Source organism: Cherax quadricarinatus, chromosome 27, assembly GCF_038502225.1.
Source record: "Cherax quadricarinatus isolate ZL_2023a chromosome 27, ASM3850222v1, whole genome shotgun sequence".
In the NCBI taxonomy this organism is placed as follows: Eukaryota; Metazoa; Arthropoda; class Malacostraca; order Decapoda; family Parastacidae; genus Cherax; species Cherax quadricarinatus.
The window spans coordinates 2,684,578-2,711,251 of record NC_091318.1 but is presented as its reverse complement, the minus strand read 5'-3'; the positions used below and the strand labels follow the sequence as shown (position 1 = coordinate 2,711,251).

General features: G+C 44.2%; 1 protein-coding gene across 1 annotated transcript in view; it reads right to left on the bottom strand.

Annotated features, from left to right (window-relative positions):
* Positions 1-26,674, bottom strand: part of TTLL1B (Tubulin tyrosine ligase-like 1B) — a 155,647-nt gene that overhangs the window by 30,003 nt on the left and 98,970 nt on the right. Inside the window, exon 3 of the mRNA XM_070089004.1 lies at positions 21,566-21,690. Coding sequence (XP_069945105.1) covers positions 21,566-21,690 — 125 coding nt within the window. The remainder of the gene's footprint in view (positions 1-21,565; positions 21,691-26,674) is intronic.

Genomic DNA, 26,674 nt, shown 5'->3' with positions numbered 1-26,674 from the left:
CAACCTAGATTTGAAACTACCCAAAGTCCCAGCCTCAATAACCCAACTAGGTAGACTGTTTCACTCATCAACTACCCTATTTCCAAACCAATACTTTCCTATGTCCTTTCTAAATCTAAACTTATCTAATTTAAATCCATTACTGCGGGTTCTCTCTTGGAGAGACATCCTCAAGACCTTATTAATATCCCCTTTATTAATACCTATCTTCCACTTATACACTTCGATCAGGTCTCCCCTCATTCTTCGTCTAACAAGTGAATGTAACTTAAGAGTCTTCAATCTTTCTTCATAAGGAAGATTTCTAGTGCTATGTATTAATTTAGTCATCCTACGCTGAATGTTTTCTAACGAATTTATGTCCATTTTGTAATACGGAGACCAGAACTGAGCTGCATAATCTAGGTGAGGCCTTACTAATGATGTATAAAGCTGCAGTATGACCTCTGGACTTCTGTTGCTTACACTTCTTGATATAAATCCCAGTAATCTATTTGCCTTATTACGTACGCTTAGGCATTGCTGTCTTGGTTTAAGGTGGCTGCTCACCATAACCGCCAAGTCCTTTTCGCAATCTGTATGGCTAAGTTCTACATCATTTAACTTATAAGTACTAGGGTTATGGGCACTCCCAAGCTTCAGAACCTTGCATTTATCTACATTGAACTGCATCTGCCACTTTTCTGACCAAGAATAGAGTTTGTTTAAATCCTCCTGAAGTTCCATAGCATCTACGTTTGAATCAATTATCCTACCTATTTTTGTGTCATCGGCGAATTTGCTCATATCACTAGTAATTCCCTCATCAAGATCATTGATATATATTATAAACAACAACGGGCCCAAGACTGATCCCTGTGGAACGCCACTTGTTACAGATCCCCACTCGGATTTAACCCCATTTATGGACACTCTCTGCTTCCTGTCAGTGAGCCATGACTCGATCCACGAGAGCACTTTTCCCCCAATGCCATGAGCTGCCACTTTCTTTAACAGTCTATGGTGCGGAACTCTATCAAAAGCCTTACTAAAATCTAAGTAAATAATATCAAATTCTTTATTGTGGTCAACAGCCTCAAAAGCTTTACTGAAGAAAGTTAATAAATTAGTTAGACAAGACCGGCCTCTTGTGAATCCATGCTGAGTATCATTAATCAAGCTATTCTTATCGAGATGGCTTCTTATAATCTCAGCTATAATTGACTCTAGCAATTTGCCTACAATTGAGGTCAGGCTTATTGGGCGGTAATTAATTGATTTGTGGTCGCTAGCACCCAGTTCCTCTGAAATTTCTAAATTATTAACAAGGGATTCATTGTTTGCCATACCTAAGTCAAGCAGGTTATTTCCCCTTGTAGGTTCTGTCACAAACTGCTTCAAAAAACAATCCTCAAATACTTCTAAGAAGTCGTATGATTCTAAATTCCCAGTCAAGAAATTCCAATCAACATGACTAAAGTTAAAGTCTCCTAGAATTACTACATTATCGTGCCTTGTGGCCTTAACAATTTCCTCCCATAGTAGTTTCCCTTGGTCCCTATCTAAGTTTGGGGGACGGTATATCACTCCTAAAATCAGTTTTTCATGCCCCTCTGAAAATTCTATCCAAACAGACTCTGTATGTGTTACTTCAGACTTAATACCCGTTTTTATGCAACAGTTCAAGCGATCTCGGACATACAATGCCACCCCACCCCCCTCCCAATACTTCTATCTTCTTGGAACAATTTAAAACCCTGAATATGACATTCCGCAGGCATGTCCCGACTTTTTGAATTAAACCACGTCTCAGTTAAGGCAAATACATCAATGTTACCTACACTAGCAACTAATCTCAACTCGTCCATCTTATTCCTAGCACTACGGCAATTAGCATAATAAACATTGAAAGACTCTCCTTTCTCTTTACCCTTCCTGCTCATTTCTATTTTTCTACTAAACCTATTACTGCCCTTATCACCCAAGGTCCCTGGCTTTTCAATATCTATCTCGTTCTTATTATTACTAGTTCCCCTAGAACTCGTAATATTACTACACTGGGACTTCACTGTTTTCCTGCCAAAACCCATACCACTGACTATTCCTAGTTTAAAGTCCTAACTGCTCCCTCCACTGCAGTTGCCAGTGCTCCCACCCCACACCTAGATAAGTGAACCCCATCCCTAGCATACATGTCATTTCTGCCATAGAAGAGGTCCCAGTTGTCAATGAATGTTACCGCATTTTCCTTACAGTATTTGTCCAGCCAGGAATTGACACCAATTGCCCTGGACAACCATTCATTTCCAACTCCCCTCCTTGGCAAAATACCACATATGAGAGGGTTCCCACCCTTACTCCTAATTATTTCTATTGCTGACCTATACCTGCTAATCAGGTCCTCACTCCTACGTCTGCCAACATCGTTGCCTCCAGCACTGAGACGGATAATAGGATTACTCCCATTACCTCTCATGATGTCATCCAGACGGCTAACAATATCCTCCATCCCAGCCCCAGGAAAGCAAACTCTCTGTCTCCTACTCTTGTCCTTCAAGCAGAATGCCCTATCCATATACCTAACTTGGCTATCCCCAACAACAACAATATTCTTACCTTCCTTAATGTCTTTCGTCGTGTCGTTCCCAGTAGTCGACTCACATTCGTCGGGTAGCACTGAGAATGTATTGGATGTTACCACAACAGTTTCCACGGCAGTCTCTTTCTTCTTCATCGTTTCTACCTTTCCATTCGTCTTCTTGATCGTCAACTTCTTTCCCTGCTGTCCAGCCACTGACCAGTTTCCCTTCTTGACCTGAGGACTCAAAACAGGAGGACTACTCCGAATCTTTTTGTTTTCCTCGGTCAGTCGCCGAATTTCCATATTCGCCAACCTCAATTCTTCCTTAAGTTGCGCAACACCTGCTCTGCTACCAAACATGATGTAGTAGGTTCTGTCAGTGTTAAGTGTAAGTTTATTGGCTGTCATCCAAGTCAGAATTTTGAGCAGCTCCTCGTTGACAATGGTGTTGAGGGTGGCAAGATTAGGGTGGGAGATGACGTAAGTTGTGTCGTCAGCAAAGAGAATGGGTTTCAGGTGTTGGGATACGTTTGGAAGATCATTAATGTAAATGAGGAAGAGCAGGGGACCAAGGACACTTCCCTGCGGAACTCCAGTATCAAGTGGTCGTGTTGATGAGGCTGTCTTTAATGATGACATACTGATATCTATTAGTAAGGTAGGATTTGAAATATGCAAGCGCATGGCGTATACCGTATTGTCAAGTTTGTGGAGTAGGATGCCGTGGTCTACTGTGTCAAACGCTTTTCTTAGGTCAATAAAAATTCCTAGCGGATATTCCTTATTTTCCAATGCTGTGTAAAGCAGATCTAGCATTTTTACAATTGCATCATTAGTGCTTTTAGTTTTCCTGAATCCAAATTGGCAGGGGTTGAGTATGTTCTGTGCCGTTATAAATGAATAAATAGTGGGTGGGAACGCTAGTTAACATCTTCCTAGTGGATGGAAACATTAGTTTATATCTTCCAAATGGGTGGAAACGTTAGTTTGCATCTTCCTAGTGGATGGAAACGTTAGTTTACATCTTCCTAGTATGTGGAAACTTTAGTTTACACCTTCCTAGTGGATGGAAACGTTAGTTTACATCTTCCTAGTGGGTGGAAATTTAGTTTACATCTTCCTAGTGGGTAGAAAGTTAATTAATCTTACTATTGGGTAGAAACGTTAGTTTACCTCTTCCTAGTGGGTGAAAACGTTAGTTTACATCTTCCTAGTGGGTGGGAACGTTAGTTTACATCTTCCTAGTGGATTTAAACGTTAGTTTGCTTCTTCCTAGTGGATGCAAACATTAGTTTACATCTTCCTAGTATGTGGAAACTTTAGTTTACACCTTCCTAGTGGATGGAAATGTTAGTTTACATCTTCCTAGTGAGTAAGAAGTTAATTAACATCTTACTGGTGGGTAGAAACGTTAGTTTACCTCTTCCTAGTGGGTGAAAAAGTTAGTTTACATCTTCCTAGTGAGTATAAACATTACTGCGTATCTTCGTAGTGAGTATAAACATTAGCGTGCATCTTCCTAGTGAGTATAAACATTAGTGTGCATCTTCCTAGTGAGTATAAACATTAGTGTGCATCTTCCTAGTGAGCATAAACATTAGTGTGCATCTTCCTAGTGAGCATAAACATTAGTGTGCATCTTCCTAGTGAGTATAAACATTAGTGTGCATCTTCTTAGTGAGTATAAACATTAGTGTGTATCTTCCTAGTGAGTATAAACATTAGTGTGCATCTTCCTACTGAGTATAAACATTAGTGTGCATCTTCCTAGTGAGTGTAAACATTAGTGTGCATTTTCCTAGTGAGTATAAACATTAGTGTGCATCTTCCTACTGAGTATAAACATTAGTGTGCACCTTCCTAGTGAGTGTAAACATTAGTGTGCACCTTCCTAGTGAGCATAAACATTAGTGTGCATCTTCCTAGTGAGTATAAACATTAGTGTGCATCTTCTTAGTGAGCATAAACATTAGTGTGCATCTTCCTAGTGAGTATAAACATTAGTGTGCATCTTCTTAGTGAGTATAAACATTAGTGTGTATCTTCCTAGTGAATGTAAACATTAGTGTATGTCTTCCTAGTGAGTATAAACATTAGTGTGCATCTTCCTAGTGAGTGTAAACATTAGTGTGCATCTTCCTAGTGAGCATAAATATTAGTGTGCATCTTCCTAGTGAGTGTAAACATTAGTGTGCATCTTCCTAGTGAGCATAAACATTAGTGTGCATCTTCCTAGTGAGTGTAAACATTAGTGTGCATCTTCCTAGTGAGTATAAACATCAGTGTGCATCTTCCTAGTGAGCATAAACATTAGTGTGCATCTTCCTAGTGAGTATAAACATTAGTGTGCATCTTCCTAGTGAGTGTAAACATTAGTGTGCATCTTCCTAGTGAGTATAAACATTAGTGTGCATCTTCCTATTGAGTATAAACATTAGTGTGCATCTTCCTAGTGAGTATAAACATTAGTGTGCATCTTCCTATAGAGTATAAACATTAGTGTGCATCTTCCTAGTGAGTGTAAACATTAGTGTGCATCTTCCTAGTGAGTGTAAACATTAGTGTGCATCTTCCTAGTGAGTATAAACATTAGTGTGCATCTTCCTAGTGAGTATAAACATTAGTGTGCATCTTCCTATTGAGTATAAACATTAGTGTGCATCTTCCTAGTGAGTATAAACATTAGTGTGCATCTTCCTATTGAGTATAAACTTTAGTGTGCATCTTCCTATTGAGTATAAACATTAGTGTGCATCTTCCTAGTGAGTATAAACATTAGTATGCATCTTCCTATTGAGTATAAACATTAGTGTGCATCTTCCTAGTGAGTGTAAACATTAGTGTGCATCTTCCTAGTGAGTGTAAACATTAGTGTGCATCTTCCTAGTGAGTATAAACATTAGTGTGCATCTTCCTAGTGAGTATAAACATTAGTGTGCATCTTCCTATTGAGTATAAACATTAGTGTGCATCTTCCTAGTGAGTATAAACATTAGTGTGCATCTTCCTATTGAGTATAAACATTAGTGTGCATCTTCCTAGTGAGTATAAACATTAGTGTGCATCTTCCTATTGAGTATAAACATTAGTGTGCATCTTCCTAGTGAGTATAAACATTAGTGTGCATCTTCCTATTGAGTATAAACATTAGTGTGCATCTTCCTAGTGAGTATAAACATTAGTGTGCATCTTCCTATTGAGTATAAACATTAGTGTGCATCTTCCTAGTGAGTATAAACATTAGTGTGCATCTTCCTATTGAGTATAAACATTAGTGTGCATCTTCCTAGTGAGTATAAACATTATTGTGCATCTTCCTATTGAGTATAAACATTAGTGTGCATCTTCCTATTGAGTATAAACATTAGTGTGCATCTTCCTAGTGAGTATAAACATTAGTGTGCATCTTCCTAGTGAGTATAAACATTAGTGTGCATCTTCCTAGTGAGTATAAACATTAGTGTGCATCTTCCTATTGAGTATAAACATTAGTATGCATCTTCCTAGTGAATATAAACATTAGTGTGCATCTTCCTAGTGAGTATAAACATTAGTGTGTATCTTCCTAGTGAGTGTAAACATTAGTGTGCATCTTCCTAGTGAGTATAAACATTAGTGTGCATCTTCTTAGTGAGTATAAACATTAGTGTGCATTTTCCTAGTGAGTATAAACATTAGTGTGTATCTTCCTAGTGAGTATAAACATTAGTGTGCATCTTCCTAGTGAGCATAAACATTAGTGTGCATCTTCCTAGTGAGTATAAACATTAGTGTGCATCTTCCTAGTGAGTATAAACATTAGTGTGCATTTTCCTAGTGAGTATAAACATTAGTGTGCATTTTCCTAGTGAGTGTAAACATTAGTGTGCATCTTCCTAGTGAGTATAAACATTAGTGTGCGTTTTCCTAGTGAGTATAAACATTAGTGTGCATCTTCCTAGTGAGTATAAACATTAGTGTGCATCTTCCTAGTGAGTATAAACATTAGTGTGCATCTTCCTAGTGAGTATAAACATTAGTGTGCATCTTCCTAGTGAGTATAAACATTAGTGTGCATCTTCCTAGTGAGTATAAACATTAGTGTGTATCTTCCGGATAAGTAGTGAAGTTAATTGCTCCACCTTCGATAATGTTAATTTGTAGCTCTCTGCTGGGTGGAACAGTTCGTGTGATCCAGGTGAGTAGTAACCTCTTAGGTGGTGGAAACGTGGGTGTGCCCTCCTGATAGGTGGAAACATGTGGGTCTGCCCTCCTGATAGGTGGAAACATGTGGGTCTGACCTCCTGATAGGTGGAAACATGTGGGTGTGCCCTCCTGATAGGTGGAAACATGTGGGTCTGACCTCCTGATAGGTGGAAACATGTGGGTGTGCCCTCCTGATAGGTGGAAACATGTGGGTCTGACCTCCTGATAGGTGGAAACATGTGGGTGTACCCTCCTGATAGGTGGAAACCTGGGTCTACCCTCCTGATAGGTGGAAACATGTGGATGTGCCATCCTGATAGGTGGGAACATGTGGGTGTGCCCTCCTGATAGATGGAAACGTGGGTGTGCCCTCCTGATAGGTGGAAACATGTTGGTGTGCCCCTCTGATAGGTGGAAACATGTGGGTGTGCCTTCCTGATAGGTGGAAACATGTGGGTGTGCCCTCCTGATTGGTGGAAACATGTGGGTGTGCCCTCCTGATAGGTGGAAACATGTGGGTGTGCCCTCATGATAGGTGGAAACATGTGGGTGTGCCCTCCTGATAGGTGGAAACATGTGGGTGTGCCCTCATGATAGGTGGAAACATGTGGGTGTGCCCTCATGATAGGTGGAAACATGTGGGTGTGCCCTCCTGATAGGTGGAAACGTTGATGTGCCCTCCTGATAGGTGGAAACGTGGGTGTGCCTTCCTGATAGGTGGAAACATGTGGGTGTGCCCTCATGATAGGTGGAAACATGTGGGTGTGCCCTCCTGATAGGTGGAAACGTGGGTGTGCCCTCCTGATGGGTGGAAACATGTGGGTGTGCCCTCATGATAGGTGGAAACATGTGGGTGTGCCCTCATGATAGGTGGAAACATGTGGGTGTGCCCTCCTGATAGGCGGAAACATGTTGGTGTGCCCTCCTGATAGTTGGAAACGTGTGGGTGTGCCTTCCTGATAGTTGGAAACGTAGGTGTGCCCTCCTGATAGGTGGAAACATGTGGGTGAGCCCTCCTGATAGGTCGAAACACGTGGGTGTGTCCTCCAGATAGGTGGAAACATGTGGGTCTGCTCTTCTGATAGATGGAAACATGTGGGTGTGCCCTCCTGATAGGTCGAAACATGTGGATGTGCCCTCCTGATAGGTGGAAACGTGGGTGTGCCCTCTTGATAGGTCGAAACATGTGGGTGTGTCCTCCTGATAGGTGGAAACGTGGGTGTGCCCTCCTGAGAGGTGGAAACGTGGGTGTTCCCTCCTGATAGGTCGAAACATGTGGGTGTGCCCTCCTGATAGGTCGAAACATGTGGGTGTGCCCTCCGGGTAGGTGGAAACATGTGAATTTGCCTTCCGGGTAGGTGGAAACATGTGTGTGTGCCCTCCTTGTAGGTGGAAACATGTGGGTGTGCCCTCCTGGTACGTGGAATCATGTGGGTGTGCCCTCCTGGTTGGGGGGAATATGTGGGTGTGCCGTCCTGGTAGGCGGAAATATGTGGGTGTGCCCTCCTGGTTGGCGGAAATGTGTGGGTGTGCCCTCCTGGTAGGTGGAAACATGTGGGTGTGCCCTCCTGGTTGGCGGGAATCATGTTCGTGTGCCCTCCTGGTAGGTGGAAACATGTGGGTGTGCCCTCCTGGTTGGCGGGAATATATGGGTGTGCCGTCCTGGTAGGCGGAAGTATGCGTTTGTGCCCTCCTGGTAGGCGGAAATATGTGGGTGTGCCCTCCTGTTAGATGGAAACATGTGGGTGTGCCCGCTTGGTAGGTGGAATCATGTGGGTGTGCCCTCCTGGTAGGTAGAATCACATATTTCAGAACACCAATACGCAAGCAGGACTAACCATACAAGGAATGCCTGTGTACAACATCGCAATTCACACAACCATTTAATTAACTACAGAAACTCAAGACTTATCGCCACAGAAGACAACACTCAATACCGAAGAATCCTGGAATCATCGCTTATCTCTATAACCAACAATTTCAACCAGAACAATGGCTTCTATAACATAGCTGAACCACTCGCCAAGAAACTTCTTCATCGCTGTCCCACATAAGAACATAGAACACTACAAAGGTCTACTCACAACTTGTCCAATATCCCTGCCAAGCTACCCAAGACTATAACCCTGCCCGGTAGATCATCAGATGCAGCATTCTCCACCTGACCTCAACATTCTGAACCCGACTATAAATACTCACGTACCTTCCACCCCAGGTAGATCTGTGTGTGACTTGAAAAAGCCCACTGTGTGGGTGAAACGTTCTCAATAAAGGATCACATTAAACTGCATATGTGTTTATGTTTCAAGGTAGAATCATGTGGGTGTACTCTCCTGGTAGGTGGAAACATGTGGGTGTGCCCTCCTGGTAAGTGGAAACATGTGGGTGTGCCCTCCTGGTAGGTGGAAACAAGTGGGTGTGCCCTCCTGGTAAGTGGAAACATGTGGATGTGCCCTCCTGGTAAATGGAAACATGTGGGTGTGCCCTCCGGGTAGGTGGAAACATGTGGGTGTGTCCTCCTGGTAGGTGGAAACATGTGGGTGTGCCCTCCTGATAGGTGGAAACTTGTGGGTGTGTCCTCCAGGTAGGTGGAAACACGTGGGTGTGCCCTCCTGATAGGTGGAAACATGTGGGTGTGCCCTTCTGGTTGGTGGAAACATGTGGATGTTCCCTCATGGCAGGTGGAAATATGTGGGAGTGTCCTCCTGGTAGGTGGAATCATGTGGGTGTGCCCTCCTGGTAGATGGAAACATGTGGGTGTGCCCTGGTAGGTGGAATCATGTGGGTTTGCCCTCCTGGTAGATGGAATCATGTGGGTGTGTCCTTCTCGTAGGTTGAAATATGTGGGTGTGCCCTCCTGGTGGGTGGAAACATGTGGGTGTGCCCTCCTGATAGGTGCAATCATGTGGGTGTGTCCTCCTGGTAGGTGGAAACATGTGGATGTGCCCTCCTGGTAGATGGAAACATGTGGGTGTGCCCTCCTGGTAGGTTGAATCATGTGGGTGTGTCCTTCTCGTAGGTGGAATCATGTGGGTGTGCCCTCCTGGTAGATGGAAACATGTGGGTGTGCCCTCCTGGTAGATGGAAATATGTGGGTGTGCCCTCCTGGTAGGTGGAATCACGTGGGCGTGCCCTAGTGATAGGTGGAATCATGTGGGTGTGCCCTTCTGGTAGGTGGAAACGTGTGGGTGTGTCCACTGGGTGGGTGGAAATAGGTTAGAGCCACGTCCTCGTGAGTTAAACACCTGATTGGATCCTTTAACTGGGAAGGGGAAAAGGTGTGTACCGTCCTCGTAGGAGAAAAATTGTGTGTACCGTCCTCGTAGGAGAAAAATTGTGAGTACCGTCCTCGTAGAAGGAAAAGTGTGTACCGTCCTCGTAGGAGGAAAAGTGTGTACTGTCCTCGTAGGAAGAAAAGTGTGCACCGTCCTCGTAGGAGGAAAAGTGTGTACTCTCCTCGTAGAAGGAAAATGTGTACCGTCCTCGTAGGAGGAAAAAGTGTGTACCGTCCTCGTAGGAGGAAAAGTGTGTACCGTCCTCGTAGGAAGAAAAGTGTGTACCGTCCTCGTAGGAGGAAAAGTGTGTACCGTCCTCGTAGGAGGAAAAGTGTGACTGTATATTCCTGTTAGAAAAAAAATGTTTCTTTATACTATCTTCATGAGTGAAAACGTAAATTTGTACTGTCTTGGTGGATGACAACGTTAGTTTGTACTGTCTTGGTGGATGACAACGTTAGTTTGTACTGTCTTGGTGGATGACAACGTTAGTTTGTACTGTGTTGGTGGATGACAACGTTAGTTTGTACTCTCTTGGTGGATGACAACGTTAGTTTGTACTGTCTTGGTGGATGACAACGTTAGTTTGTACTCTCTTGGTGGATGACAACGTTAGTTTGTACTCTCTTGGTGGATGACAACATTAGTTTGTACTCTCTTGGTGGATGACAACGTTAGTTTGTACTGTCCTGGTGGATGACAACGTTAGTTTGTACTGTCTTGGTGGATGACAACGTTAGTTTGTACTGTCTTGGTGGATGACAACGTTAGTTTGTACTGTGTTGGTATATGACAACGTTAGTTTGTACTGTGTTGTCGGATGACAACGATAGTTTGTACTGTCTTGGTGGATGACAACGTTAGTTTGTACTGTCTTGGTGGATGACAACGTTAGTTTGTACTGTGTTGGTGGATGACAACATTAGTTTGTACTGTCTTGGTGGATGACAACGTTAGTTTGTACTCTCTTGGTGGATGACAACGTTAGTTTGTACTCTCTTGGTGGATGACAACGTTAGTTTGTACTGTGTTGGTGGATGACAACGTTAGTTTGTACTCTCTTGGTGGATGACAACGTTAGTTTGTACTCTCTTGGTGGATGACAACGTTAGTTTGTGCTGTCTTGGTGGATGACAACGTTAGTTTGTACTCTCTTGGTGGATGACAACCTTAGTTTGTACTGTCTTGGTGGATGACAACGTTAGTTTGTACTGTCTTGGTGGATGACAACGTTAGTTTGTACTGTCTTGGTGGATGACAACGTTAGTTTGTACTGTGTTGGTGGATGACAATGTTAGTTTGTACTGTCTTGGTGGATGACAACGTTAGTTTGTACTGTGTTGGTGGATGACAACGTTAGTTTGTACTGTCTTAGTGGATGACAACGTTAGTTTGTACTCTCTTGGTGGATGACAACGTTAGTTTGTACTGTCTTGGTGGATGACAACGTTAGTTTGTACTGTCTTGGTGGATGACAACGTTAGTTTGTACTCTCTTGGTGGATGACAACGTTAGTTTGTACTGTGTTGGTGGATGACAACGTTAGTTTGTACTGTCTTGGTGGATGACAACGTTAGCTTGTACTCTCTTGGTGGATGACAACGTTAGTTTGTACTGTCTTGGTGGATGACAACGTTAGTTTGTACTGTGTTGGTGGATGAAATCGTTAGTTTGTACTGTCTTGGTGGATGACAACGTTAGTTTGCACTGTGTTGGTGGATGACAACGTTAGTTTGTACTGTCTTGGTGGATGACAACGTTAGTTTGTACTGTGCTGGTGGATGAAATCGTTAGTTTTTACTGTCTTGGTGGATGACAACGTTAGTTTGTACTCTCTTGGTGGATGACAACGTTAGTTTGTACTGTCTTGATGGATGACAACCTTAATTTGTACTGTCTTGGTGGATGACAACGTTAGTTTGTACTGTCTTGGTGGATGACAACCTTAGTTTGTACTGTCTTGGTGGATGACAACGTTAGTTTGTACTGTCTTGGTGGATGACAACGTAAATTTGTACTGTCTTGGTGGATGACATCCTTAGTTTGTACTGTCTTGGTGGATGACAACGTTAGTTTGTACTGTCTTGGTGAATGACAACGTTAGTTTTTACTGTCTTGGTGGATGACAACGTTAGTTTGTACTCTCTTGGTGGATGACAACGTTAGTTTGTACTGTCTTGGTGGATGACAACGTTAGTTTGTACTGTGTTGGTGGATGACAACGTTAGTTTGTACTGTCTTGGTGGATGACAACGTTAGTTTGTACTGTGTTGGTGGATGACAACGTTAGTTTGTACTGTCTTGGTGGATGACAACGATAGTTTGTACTCTCTTGGTGGATGACAACGTTAGTTTGTACTGTCTTGGTGGATGACAACGTTAGTTTGTACTGTGTTGGTGGATGAAATCGTTAGTTTGTACTGTCTTGGTGGATGACAACGTTAGTTTGCACTGTGTTGGTGGATGACAACGTTAGTTTGTACTGTCTTGGTGGATGACAACGTTAGTTTGTACTGTGTTGGTGGATGAAATCGTTAGTTTTTACTGTCTTGGTGGATGACAACGTTAGTTTGTACTCTCTTGGTGGATGACAACGTTAGTTTGTACTGTCTTGATGGATGACAACCTTAGTTTGTACTGTCTTGGTGGATGACAACGTTAGTTTGTACTGTCTTGGTGGGTGACAACGTAAATTTGTACTGTCTTGGTGGATGACATCCTTAGTTTGTACTGTCTTGGTGGATGACAACGTTAGTTTGTACTGTCTTGGTGGATGACAACGTTAGTTTTTACTGTCTTGGTGAATGACAACGTTAGTTTGTACTCTCTTGGTGGATGACAACGTTAGTTTGTACTCTCTTGGTGGATGACAACGTTAGTTTGTACTCTCTTGGTGGATGACAACGTTAGTTTGTACTCTCTTGGTGGATGACAACTTTAGTTTGTAATCTCTTGGTGGATGACAACGTTAGTTTGTACTCTCTTGGTGGATGACAACGTTAGTTTGTACTCTCTTGGTGGATGACAACGTTAGTTTGTACTCTCTTGGTGGATGACAACGTTAGTTTGTACTCTCTTGGTGGATGACAACGTTAGTTTGTACTCTCTTGGTGGATGACAACGTTAGTTTGTACTCTCTTGGTGGATGACAACGTTAGTTTGTACTCTCTTGGTGGATGAAACCGTTTGTTTTGCTGTCTTGGTGGGTTGTGTGGCAGAATTAACCTCCAACAAGACGGGGAAGAAGCTGTAACCTCACTCCTCTCCAAAATAGAAATAAAGGACGTGCAAATTATACAACACTAGACAAGGCTATGAACGAGACTAAGTTTATTCAGGTATACACACATACAGTTACATATCAGCATATGTGTAGAGATACCACTTCGTTTCCCGCCTAGTAGCCTGTATGACAACTTCATCAGGACTATTTTGACGTTGTAGATAAGGTAGCTAATAAGCTCTTACTTTACTTATGTAGCTAGTAAAATAAATTAGGTTAGTAATCTGTCTTAGTCAAGGAAAACTTTGATTCATTGATTTAAGAATATGACCAAGCCAGCATTATTTCTAGACGCTCAGTCAGCATATATATTGCCCAGGGGGTGGAGTGCCCCAGCTGGGAGAAAGTTAGCAGAGAGGAGTTACCAGTGCGAGATCATGCTAAAATGAAATGTAGAAATGCGTGTAAATAACCTTAATTCTAGCATGTGGTCTTATTTAACCACAGACGACAGTAGTGGTAGGGATTCAACCTCTTTAAGATGGTTATTAAGGAAATTGTTGAGACAATGGGTTCAACAGGCTGAAACGCAAATTCCGCGACCCTATCAAAGAATTATCGTCAGCATGTCTCTCTACCGTGATACATCATTAACCGCGGTCATTAAAATTAAATGTTACAAGTGAATCTTCGTGAACGAGCGAATTATCAAGGTATTTTATCCACAACAGTATATTACCAACCATTCTGGAAGAATACCATGATTTTACCCACAGTAAATAATGCAATACCACTTACCTGTGCGTGTCTGTCCTAATTTATATCTGCATAAATAACTCATTACGATTGAAACCAGATATAAGGAGATATAGGAGAAGGGAATTGTTAGATGGCGAGTTGGAGGTATCGGGAAGTTGGAGGGAATATTTTGAGGAATTGTTAAATGTTGATGAGGATAGGCAAGCTGTGATTTCGTGTACTGGGCAAGTAGGAATAACATCTAGGATTGAGGAAGAGCCAGTCTTGAGTGTGGAAGTTCGTGAAGCAGTGGGTAGAATGAAAGGAGGTAAAGCAGCTGGGATTGATGGGATAAAGACAGAAATGTTAAAAGCAGGGAAAGGGAGGATGTAGGTTTGGAATGGTTAGTTCTTTTATATAATAAATGTATGGAAGAAGGTAAGGTTCTTAGGGATTGGCTGAGAGCATGCATAGTTCCTTTGTATAAAGGCAAAGGGGATAAAAGAGAATGTAAAAATTATAGGGGAATAAGCCTGTTGAGTATACCTGGTAAAGTGTATGGTAGAGTTATTATTGTGACATTTATGGATTTGGAAAAGGAATGTGATAGGGTGGATAGGGGGGGGGGCAATGTGGCAGATGTTGTAAATTATAGGACAGGAGTTAGGTTACTGAAAGCAGTGAAGAGCTTTTACGAGGACAGTGAGGCTCAGGTTAGAGTATGTAAGAGAAATTAATTCTCAGGAGTTGACAAGAGGTGTGTGATTAAAAGATAAAGAATCTAACACAAAGTGAGAGTTGTCACAGTTGCTCTTTGCTGATGAAACTGAAGATTAGTTGCAAAGGCAGGTCGTGTAAAAGAAGGAATTTAAAAGTGAATATAGGAAAGAGTAAGGTGATGAGGATAACAAAAGCTTTAGGTAATGAAAGATTGGAGGGAGAGGGTGTGGAGGAGGTGAACGTATTCAGATATTTGGGAGTGCACGTATCAGCAGATGGGTCTATGAAAGATGAGGTGAATCATAGAACTGGTGAGGGGAAAAAGGTGAGTGGTGCACTAAGAAATCTGTGGAGAAAAAGAACATTATCCATGGAAGCAAAAAGGTAAATGTATGAGAACAATTTTATACCAACGCTCTTTTATGGCTGTGATGCTTAGGTGGCGAATGTTGCAACAAGGAAAAGGCTGGAGGCAGTGGAGATATCATCTCTGAGGGCAATGTGTGGAGCGAATATAATGCAAAGAATCCATAGTTTGGAAATTAGGAGGATGTGTGGGGTTACTAAAAGTATTATCCAGAGAGATGAGGAGGGGTTGTTGAAGTGGTTCGGACATTTAGAGTAGATGGAACGAAATAGAATGATTTGTAACGCGTATAAATCTGTAGAGGAAGGAAGGCGGGGTAGGGGTCGGCGTAGGAAAGGTTGGAGGTAGGAGGTAGAGGAAATTTTGTGTGCGAGGGGGTTGGACTTCCAGAAAGCATGTGTGAGCTTGTTAAATAGGAGTGAGTGGAGACAAATGGTTTTTAGGACTTGACGTCCTGTTGGAGTGTGAGTAAAGCAACATTTATTAAGGGATTCAGGGAAACCGGCAGGCCGGACTTGAGTCCTGGAGATGGGAAGTACAGTGTCTGCACTCTGAAGGAGGGGTGTTAATGTTGCGGTTTTATAACTGTAGTGTGAGCATGCCTCTGGCAAGACAGTGATAGAGTGAATGATGATGAAAGTTTGTGTTTTTCGGGCCACCCTGCCTTGGTGGGCCACCCTGCCTTGGTGGGCCACCCTGCCTTGGTGGGAGACGGCCGATGTGTTAACAAAAAAAAAAATAGTTCATTACCACTGTAACTTGTTCAGCTATCAAAACTTTGTGACCAGTCTCTGGACCCATTAAGTACCTCTGTAATGTTGAGTTACAGTCCCTGGACCCATTATGTGCCCCTGTAATCTTTAAACTACCTCCCACAGGATGGTTATGGGGTGCTTAATAAAAATATTAAACTTAACGAGTGACGATGAAGTAGAGTGACATTGAAACGAGTTTAAGTATACTGTGTATTGAATAGTCTATAACGTGTACAGTGACCTAGAGACAGTACTGTTGTGTACGCGAACAAAATATCTACAATACTTTCAAGGACTGTGTTTAACTTGTCTAAACGACGAGAAGTACGAGGTCCCCGTGTATCATCGTGGAATCACGTCGAGTCTTCAATTATGCCATCGGATATTAGCGTCCTGAAGATACGGTAGTGTAACAGCTCCAAGTTACACGAGTTAAGGTAAGTCTCATTTTCTAGTACCATCTCTAGAGAAAAGCTCCAGTCATCCAATCAGGGCGCGTTACAGATTATTGGATAAGCACCTCTGGGACGGCGTGATATCAGGTAGAATCACGTGACCTCTCTTACATGAGATACACTTGTGCCATAGTAGAACATATAAAATCAGATCATATTCCTAACAATTCAATGTTTCACTCAAGACACAGCTATTAGAGACACAGAAACAGTTGCTACGGAGAAAGGAGTCCAGGGTACAGCTGCCCAAACTCTTAGACCGTCAGCCTTCAAGACAAGTAAAACATTATTATTACTAACATTCTTCCAAAGTCATAAGTGTGGTCTTCAGACTTATACAAAATCTCCACAGGTGGAAACGTTACCTTGTACCGTCTTGGTGGGTGGAAAATATTAGTTTATACAGTCCTGGTGTGTGGAAACATGTAAGTGTAGCAACCTAATGAGTGGAAATGTTAATAGCAGCCTAATGGGCAAAAATGTTGGTTAATACCATCCTAGTGGGTGGAAATATTAGTTAATACCATTCTAGTAGGTGGAAATGTTAGTTAATACCATCCTAGTGAGTGAAAATGTTAGTTAATACCATCCTGGTGGGTGGAAATGCTAGTTAATACCATCCTAGTGGGTGGAAATATTAGTTAATGCCATCCTGGTGGGTGAAAATGTTAGTAAAACCATTCTAGTGGTTGGAAATATTAGTTAATGCCATCCTGGCTGGTGGAGATGTTAGTTAATACTATCCTAGTGAGTGGAAATATTAGTTAATACCATCCTAGTGGGTGGAAATGCTAGTTAATACCATCCTAGTGGGTGGAAAAGTTAGTTAATACCATCTTAGTGGGTGGAAATGTTAGTTAATACCATCCTAGTGGGTGGAAATATTAGTTAATGCCATCCTGGTGGGTGGAAATGTTAGTTAATACCATCCTAGTGGGTGTAAATATTAGTTAATACCATCCTAGTGGGTGGAAATGTTAGTTAATACCATCCTAGTGGGTGTAAATATTAGTTAATACCATCCTGGTGGGTGGAAATGTTAGTTAATACCATCTTGGTGGGTGGAAATATTAGTTAATACCATCTTAGTGGGTGGAAATATTAGTTAATACCATCCTGGTAGGTGGAAATGTTAGTAAAACCATTCTAGTGGTTGGAAATATTAGTTAATACCATCCTAGTGGGTGGAAATATTAGTTAATGCCATCCTAGCGAGTGGAAATATTAGTTAATGCCATCCTAGTGAGTGGAAATGTTAGTTAATACCATCCTAGTGGGTGGAAATATTATTTAACATCAACCTAATGGGTGGAAATGTTAGTTAATACCATCCAAGTGGGTGGAAATGTTAGTTAATATCATCTTAGTGGGTGGAAATGTTAGTTAATACCATCCTGCGGGGTGGAAATGTTTGTTAATACCATCGTAGTGGGTGGAAATGTTAGTTAATATCTTCCTGGGTGGAAACTTGTAAGAATACCTTCTTGATGTAACCGATTACGTCTTAAATCCAATGTTTTCTAGAATTTTTATACAGTTTCTTTAATTTTAATATTATTAACTCCGAACATAAATATTTGTCTTAATTAATCATTCGTCTTTAAAATTAAAATATTTTCTTTAAGTATTAACACAGAATGCTATTAATACAAATATTTAAGATTAATACACATTAGAAAATGCACTGTAGTTTTAAAACATTAAGTCTCAAGTAATCACTAGATATCCTCATATTAATGGCTCTAATTTTTCACTATTTCAACACTATATATATATATATATATATATATATATATATATATATATATATATATATATATATATATATATATATATATATATATATATATATATATATAGGAGGTGTCACATTTGTTCAATGTGGAAGTAGGTCGTGTATGGACTGATGAAGCCACTGTGTGGCGAAACGTTTCCTCAATAAAGATACCCAAGAGTTGCACATGTGTCTAATATATCAACGTGTCGGTTCTCTGAACCATTGATCTACAACCCTTCAGGTTGTCTGATGTCATCCATCGTAACTATTGAATGAAAAAGAAAGAGAAAGAGCTCTTCCTTCTCGTTCACTCTAAATATTTACGTTTATTACTATGACTGGTGTTCACCAGAGAGAATACTGAAATAAGAAACTTTAAATATATTCTTCAACCACTTTATTCAACCACAACAGCTAAGAAGTTAACACAGCTAAGTCGTATCTAACACCTGATCAACAGTAGATGCTACAGAATTCTATGAGAGACAAGTGCGTTCACACCTTGAGTATGTTCTACTTTTCTGGACTGCCTTCGTCTCGTCTCATCTATGACCTCTGGACAGAACAGCGGGAGAGTAGTGAGTGATCTGTCAGAATGCATAGTCACTTGTCAGCCCCTCGGCTATGTTGGATCATCTGACCACAAGGCTGTTTTTACGACACTGAAGAGTCTAAGAGAACGAGGTGAGGAATCCACATGTACAATCTGGCTGTGGGAAAGAAGAAACTAGCCAGCCCTTTGCTCTGAGTTCGCCACTTCCGATTGGAACACTCTTCTCCAGGGTGATGTTGACAACCAACTGAATGCCTTCACTGGACACATCCTTAATCTACAGCAGGAACACATCTCTCACCTTCAGTATGTATGGTTCGGCTTTCGATGTGGAGAAGCTGCTTCTGCTATGTACAAGGCTTGGAGAAGGTACAAGAGACATACCATTACCTGTAACAGGAACCTGCACAGGCAAGCCTGTAGGCATAAGGGTGAAGTTCAAAAGTGGGCCATCTCTATATGGGAGGCGGATACAAAAAGAACGCTGGCATCAGGTAGGGTGGGCTCCAAAACCTCGTGGTCCTTGATTAAGGAAAGACAAGGTTATCTGCCTGATGAACTTATTCCGCCTCTAAATCGACAGGATGGGACTACCTCTAATAGTAATCAGGAGAAAGCTGACCTCTTTGCCGAACACTTTGCTGCCAAAATGCAAGTTCCTGAGCCAGTAAGGGACCCTCCTAGGCTAGCTGCAAAAACTGTGTCAAAGCTGTCAGTGGTGACAATAAGGCAGGAGGAGGTGTATCATCTTAAATCGCTGGACCAAGAAAAGGTTGTGGGCCCAGACAAGTTGAGTCCAAGATTGCTGAGTAGATGTGCAGACCAGCTGGCAGCACCTCTAACTCGCATCTCTCAGCACTGCCTGGCACAGTATAAATGACCTTTTCTGTGGAAAGAGGAATGTGCAGTCCCTGTTCACAAAAAGAAGAAAAGAGCAGAAATCAGGAACTATAGACCAGTGTCACTCTTGTCAATCACTGGTAAACCAGTGATTCACTGGTAAACCAGTGATTCACTGGTAAACCAGTGATTGACAGGATCCTTGAGACAATAATCCCATACGCTTCTTTGTGACCGTCAATATGGCTTCAGAAAACGTTACTCTGCTGCTCATTTGTTGTTAAAGCTTTCCGTTATGTGGCACCAGTCACTCGATGAATACAAAGTCAGTTGTGTAGCAGGACTGGACATTGCTGGTGCGTTTGACCGAGTATGGTACCAGGGACTCTTGGCAAGACTGCAAGCACTGGGAAATACAGGCTCTAAACAGTGTCTCCTCAGTGATTACCTTCAAGGTAGATCTCAAAGTGTAGTTCTCAATGGGACAGAGTCAGCAACACAACGTATTGTGTAAGTTTTCCACAGGGAAGCGTGCTTGAGCCATTGTTACGGAATGTCTACTTCAGTGACCTTCATCTCATTCCAGAATCCCATTCATATGCAGATGACTGACCTCTGACATTTACTGATCCAAGAGAGGAAATGCCAGTTGCTCTAAGCTACATCAATCACCAGCTAAGACTTATATCAGTCAGGGGAAACCGATGGCATTTGCTCTTGAGAAAACACAAATGATGATGGTATCTAGGCACCATGATGGTAATGCCAGAGCAGTAGTAAGTATGAATGGGAGAGTGTTGCTACCCGGGGTGAAATTTGACTCCAAACTAACCATGAAGAACCACATTGTAAAGCTTGCAAACAAGGCGGCCAGGAAGTTTACGACACTCGACGTATCTCGAATCTGCTCGATAGTAGAGGCTGCAAGATCTGTACGAGGCACAGATATGCTCACACCTTGAGTATGCTGCACTTTGATAAATTAGACACATGTACAACAATAGGGTGTCTTACAAAGGAGAATAGTGAAGAACAGGAGTTTGAGGTAATCACTCCCTCAGCCTTGAGTCGATGTGATCAGGCCATCAGTCTTGAAAAGAATACAGTATATGTGCGAAGAATTGGCTTATATACTGTAGGCAGGAAAGGTGCAACAGTCGTAGGTGATATCACATTTGATAATTTATCAACCTGTCGGTTCTTTGAACCATTCATCTACAGTCCTGTTTAACACAGTAACATCTTGGGATCTTAAAATACAGGGAATTCTTCATCTTGCCTAACCCTTGGGCACGACCGACTTCCACATTCGTCAAATGTGATACCACATAACGTCACCATGTGAGGTTGGTGGGAATGATACAGACGAAGAGTTGTATTTAGGTGTTCCATGAAAAGTTTGCTAATTCGGCACTGATGGGAGACCCTGTTGTTGAAAGAAATAATTGAAGTTAATGCATTAACTGAAGTTAATGTAGAGCTCAGCCTGGTCAACAAAATCTCCGGGAGGTAGTGGAAGATTAAGGTCCTGATTAACTTTACGTCGGAGAAAATCAGTGCCTCCTGTGGTGGGTCCCTTAGTAAAGAGAAGTGGTAGGCACCTTAATAAACAGAGGAATAATGAATAACATACTGTCCCTGAAAGCCAGCTGGAAACTTTACTTGTAGCGTCCCCGGCAGCCAGCTGGAAACTATACCTGTACCGTCCCTGGCGGCCAGCTGGAAACTATACCTGTAGCGTCCCTGGCAGCCAGCTGGAAACTATACCTGTAGCGTCCCTGGCAACCAGCTGGTAGCTATACCTGTAGCATCCCTGGCAGCCAGCTGGTAAATATACCTGGAGCGTCCCTGGCAGCCAGCTGGTAACTATACCTGTAGAGTCCATGGCAGCCAGCTGGTAACTTTACCTGTAACATCCCTGGAAGCCAGCTGGTAATTATACCTGTAGCGTCATTGGCAGCCAGCTGGTAACTATACCTGTAGCGTTCCTGGCAGCCAGCTGGAAACTATACCTGTAGCGTCACCGGCAACCACCTGGTAGCTATACCTGTAGCGTCCCTGGCAGCCAGCTGGTAAATATGCCTGTAGCGTCCCTGGCAGCCAGTTGGTAACTATACCTGTAGCGTCCCTGGCAGCCAGCTGTGAGCCCTCCCTCTCCAGTTCTCTGCGGTAACGCTTGATGTTCTTCACTAAGAGGTCCTTCCTGGTTAGCTCGTAATGCGTAGGGAAGTGGTTGATCATCCTGGGGGAGAGAGGAGGGTGTCATGCCCTGCTGGATCAAGGTTGGGGAAGTGGTTGATCATCCTGGGGGAGAGAGGAGGGTGTCATGCCCTGCTGGATCAAGGTTGGGGAAGTGGTTGATCATACTGGGGGAGAGAGGAGGGTGTCATGCCCTGCTGGATCAAGGTTGGGGAAGTGGTTGATCATCCTGGGGGAGAAAGGAGGGTGTCATGCCCTGCTGGATCAAGGTTGGAGAAGTGGTTGATCATCCTGGGGGAGAGAGGAGGGCGTCATGCCCTGCAGGATCAAGGTTGCGGAAGTGGTTGATCATCCTGGGGGAGAGAGGAGGGTGTCATGCCCTGCTGGATCAAGGTTGGGGAAGTGGTTGATCATCCTGGGGGAGAGAGGAGGGTGTCATGCCCTGCTGGATCAAGGTTGGGGAAGTGGTTGATCATCCTGGGGGAGAGAGAGGAGGGTGTCATGCCATGCTGGATCAAGGTTGGGGAAGTGGTTGATTATCCTGGGGGAGAGAGGAGGGTGTCATGCCCTGCTGGATCAAGGTTGGGGAAATGGTTGATCATCCTGGGGGAGAGAGGAGGGTGTCATGCCCTGCTGGATCAAGGTTGGGAAAGTGGTTGATCATCCTGGGGGATGGAGGAGGGTGTCATGCCCTGCTGGATCAAGGTTGGGGAAGTGGTTGATCATCCTGGGGAAGAGAGGAGGGTGTCATGACCTGCTGGATCAAGGTTGGGAAGTGGTTGATCATTCTGGGGGATAGAAGAGGGTATCATGCCCTGCTGGATCAAGGTTGGGAAATGGTTGATCATTCTGGGGGAGAGGGGAGGGTATCATGCCCTGCATGATCAAGGTTGGGAAGTGGTTGATCATTCTGGGGGAGAGAGGAGAGTGTCATGCCCTGCTGGATCAAGGTTGGGAAGTGGTTGATCATTCTGGGGGAGAGAGGAGGGTATCATGCCCTGCTGGATCAAGGTTGGGAAGTGGTTGATCATTCTGGGGGAGAGAGGAGGGTATCATGCCCTGCTGGATCAAGGTTGGGGAAGTGGTTGATCATTCTGGGGGAGAGAGGAGGATGTCATGACCTGCTGGATCAAGGTTGGGAAATGGTTGATCATCCTTGGGGAGAGAGGAGAGTATCATTCCCTGCCGGATCAAGGTTGGGGAAGTGGTTCATCATTCTGGTGGAGAGAGGAGGGTGTCATGCCCTGCTGGATCAAGGTTGGGGAAGTGGTTGATCATTCTGGGGGACAGAGGAGGGTGTCATGACCTCCTGGATCAAGGTTGGGGAAGTGGTTGATCATTCTGGGGGAGAGAGGAGGGTGTCATGACCTGCCGGATCAAGGTTGAAACTGGTAGTCTCAGGAGGAAGAGTCTGGGTCACTGCTTGCCAACATTGCTACCATCAAGGATGCTTTTTATTTCAATGAACTTTCCCTCGGACATCAGGCTTTTGAAAGGTCTGTCTTGTCAACAAGCCGATTTTATTAACTAACAAAAAACTCGTTTTCTTACTTTCTTCTCTCAGTTGACCTAACTGAAAGTTTATATTTATCGGCCTCACCGTCAGTATTTATACATTTTATAATGCAGCCTCCTTATGTTTTCAACTTAGACCACGGACCTTCTAGTGCTACCTTTGTTGACCTCCAGTACTAACTTTGTGGACCCCATTGCTACGTTTGTGCACCCCCAGTGCTACCTTTGTGGACCTCCAGTGCTACCTTTCTGGACCTCCAGTACTACCTTTGTGGACCTCCAGTACTACCTTTGTGGACCCTCAGTACTGCCTTTGTGGACCTCCAGTACTAACTTTGTGGACCCCCATTGCAACCTTTGTGGACCCCCAGTACCACCTTTGTGGACCTCCAGTACTACCTTTGTAGACCGTCAGTACTGCCTTTGTGGACCTCCAGTACTACCTTTGTAGACCGTCAGTACTGCCTTTGTGGACCTCCAGTACTACCTTTGTGGACCCCAAGTGCTACCTTTGTGGACCCCAGTGCTACGTTTGTGGACCCCCAGTGCTATCTTTGTGGACCCCCAGTGCTACCTTTGTGGACCTCCAGTACTACCTTTGTGGACCTCCAGTACTACCTTTGTGGACCCTCAGTACTGCCTTTGTGGACCTCCAGTACTAACTTTGTGGACCCCCAGTGCTACCTTTGTGGACCCCCAGTGCTACCTTTGTGATCCCCAAGTGCTACTATTGTGGACCCCCAGTACTAACTTTGTGGACCCCCAGTGCAACCTTTGTGCACCCCCAGTACCACCTTTGTGGACCTCCAGTACTACCTTTGTGGACTCTCAGTACTGCCTTTGTGGACCTCCAGTACTAACTTTGTGGACCCCAAGTGCTACCTATGTGGACCCCAAGTGCTACCTTTGTGGAAACCAAGTGCTACCTTTGTGGACCCCAAGTGCTACCTTTGTAGACCCCCAGTGCTACCTTTGTTGACCTCCGGTGCTACCTTTGTGGACCCCCAGTGCTACCTTTGTGGACCTCAAGTGCTACCTTTGTGGACCCCAAGTGCTACCTTTGTGGACACCAAGTGCTACCTTTGTGGGCCCCAGGTACTACCTTTGTGGATCCCCAGTACTACCTTTGTTGACCTCCAGTACTACCTTTGTGGACCCACAGTGCTACCTTTGTGGACCCCAAGTGCTACCTTTGTGGACACCAGGTGCTACCTTTGTGGACCCCAAGTGCTACCTTTGTGGACCCCAGGTGCAACCTTTGTGGACCCCCAGAACTACCTTTGTTGACCTCCAGCACTACCTTTGTGGATCCCCAGTGCTACCTTTGTGGACCCCAAGTGCTACCTTTGTGGACCCCAAGTGCTACATTTGTGGATCCCAAGTGCTACCTTTGTGGACCCCAAGTGCTACCTTTGTGGACCTCAAGTGCTACCTTTGTGGACCCCAAGTACTACCTTTGTGGACCCCCAGTACTACCTTTGTTGACCTCCAGTACTACCTTTGTGGACCCCCAGTGCTACCTTTGTGGACCCCAAGTGCTATCTTTGTGGACCCCAAGTGATACCTTTGTGGACCCCAAGTGCTACAATTGTGGACCCCAAGTGCTACCTTTGTGGACCCCAAGTGCTACCTTTGTTGACCCCCAGTTCTACTTTTGTGGACTCCAAGTGCTACCTTTGTGGACCCCAAGTGCTAACTTTGTGGACCCCAAGTGCTACCTTTGTGGACCCCAAGTGCTACCTTTGTGGACCCTCTGTACTACCTTTGTGGACCCCAAGTACTACCTTTCTTGGCCCCCAATACTACCTTTGTGGACCCCCAGTACTACCTTTGTGGACCCCCAGTACTTCCTTTGTGGACCCCCATTACTACCTTTGTGGACCCCCAGTACTACCTTTCTCGACCCCCAGTCTTACCTTTGTGGACCCCCGTACTACCTTTGTGGACCCCCAATTCTACTTTTGTGGACCATCAGTACTACCTTTGTGGGCCCCCAGTACTACCTTTGTGGACCCCCAGTATTACCTTTGTGGACCCCCAGTACTACCTTTGTGGACCCCCAGTATTACCTTTCTGGACCCCAGTCCTACCTTTGTTGACCCTCAGTGCTACCTTTGTGGACCCCCAGTACTACCTTTGTGGACCCCAAGTGCTACCTTTGTGGACCCCAAGTGCTACATTTGTGGACCCCAAGTGCTACCTTTGTGGACCCCCAAGTGCTACCTTTGTGGACCCCAAGTGCTACCTTTGTGGACCCCAAGTACTACCTTTGTGGACCCCCAGTACTACCTTTGTTGACCTCCAGTACTACCTTTGTGGACCCACAGTGCTACCTTTGTGGACCCCCAGTGCTACCTTTGTGGACCCCAAGTGATACCTTTGTGGACCCCAAGTGCTACAATTGTGGACCCCAAGTGCTACCTTTGTGGACCCCAAGTGCTGCCTTTGAGGACCCCCAGTACTACCTTTGTTGACCTCCAGCACTACCTTTGTGGACCCCAAGTGCTACCTTTGTGGACTCCAAGTGCTACCTTTGTGGACCCCAAGTGCTAATTTTGTGGACCCCAAGTGCTACCTTTGTGGACCCTAAGTGCTACCTTTGTGGACCCTCTGTACTACCTTTGTGGACCCCCAGTACTACCTTTCTTGGCCCCCAGTACTACCTTTGTGGACCCCCAGTACTACCTTTGTGGACCCCCAGTACTTCCTTTGTGGACCCCCATTACTACCTTTGTGGACCCCCATACTACCTTTCTCGACCCCCAGTTCTACCTTTGTGGACCCCCGTACTACCTTTGTGGACCCCCAGTTCTACCTTTGTGGACCATCAGTACTACCTTTGTGGGCCCCCAGTACTACCTTTGTGGACCCCAGTATTACCTTTGTGGACCCCCAGTACTACCTTTGTGGACCCCCAGTATTACCTTTCTGGACCCCAGTCCTACCTTTGTTGACCCTCAGTGCTATCTTTGTGGACCCCCAGTATTAACTTTGTGGACCCCCAGTACTACCTTTGTGGACCCCAGTACTACCTTTGCGGGCCCCCGTACTACCTTTGTGGACCCCCAGTACTACTTTTGTGGACCCCAATACTACCTTTGTGGACCCCAAGTGCTACCTTTGTGGATCCCAAGTGCTACCTTTATGGACTGCAAACACTACCTTTGTGGACCCCCAGTGCTACCTTTGTTGACCCCAAGTGCTACCTTTGTGGACCCTCAGTACTACCTTTGTGAACCACCAGTATTACCTTTGTGGCCCCCCAGTGCTACCATTCTGGACCCCTAGATCTACCTTTGTGGGCACCAAGCCCTACCTTTATGGACCCCCAGTATTACCTTTGTGGACGCCTAGTACTACCTCTGTGGACCCCCAGTACTACCTTTGTGGACCCTCAGTACTACCTTTGTGGACCCCCAATAGCACCTTTTTGGACCCCCAGTACTACCTTTGTGTCTCAGTAGTAGTACCAGTTCCTAGTAACCAGTTACCAGTAACCAGTGTACCAGTAG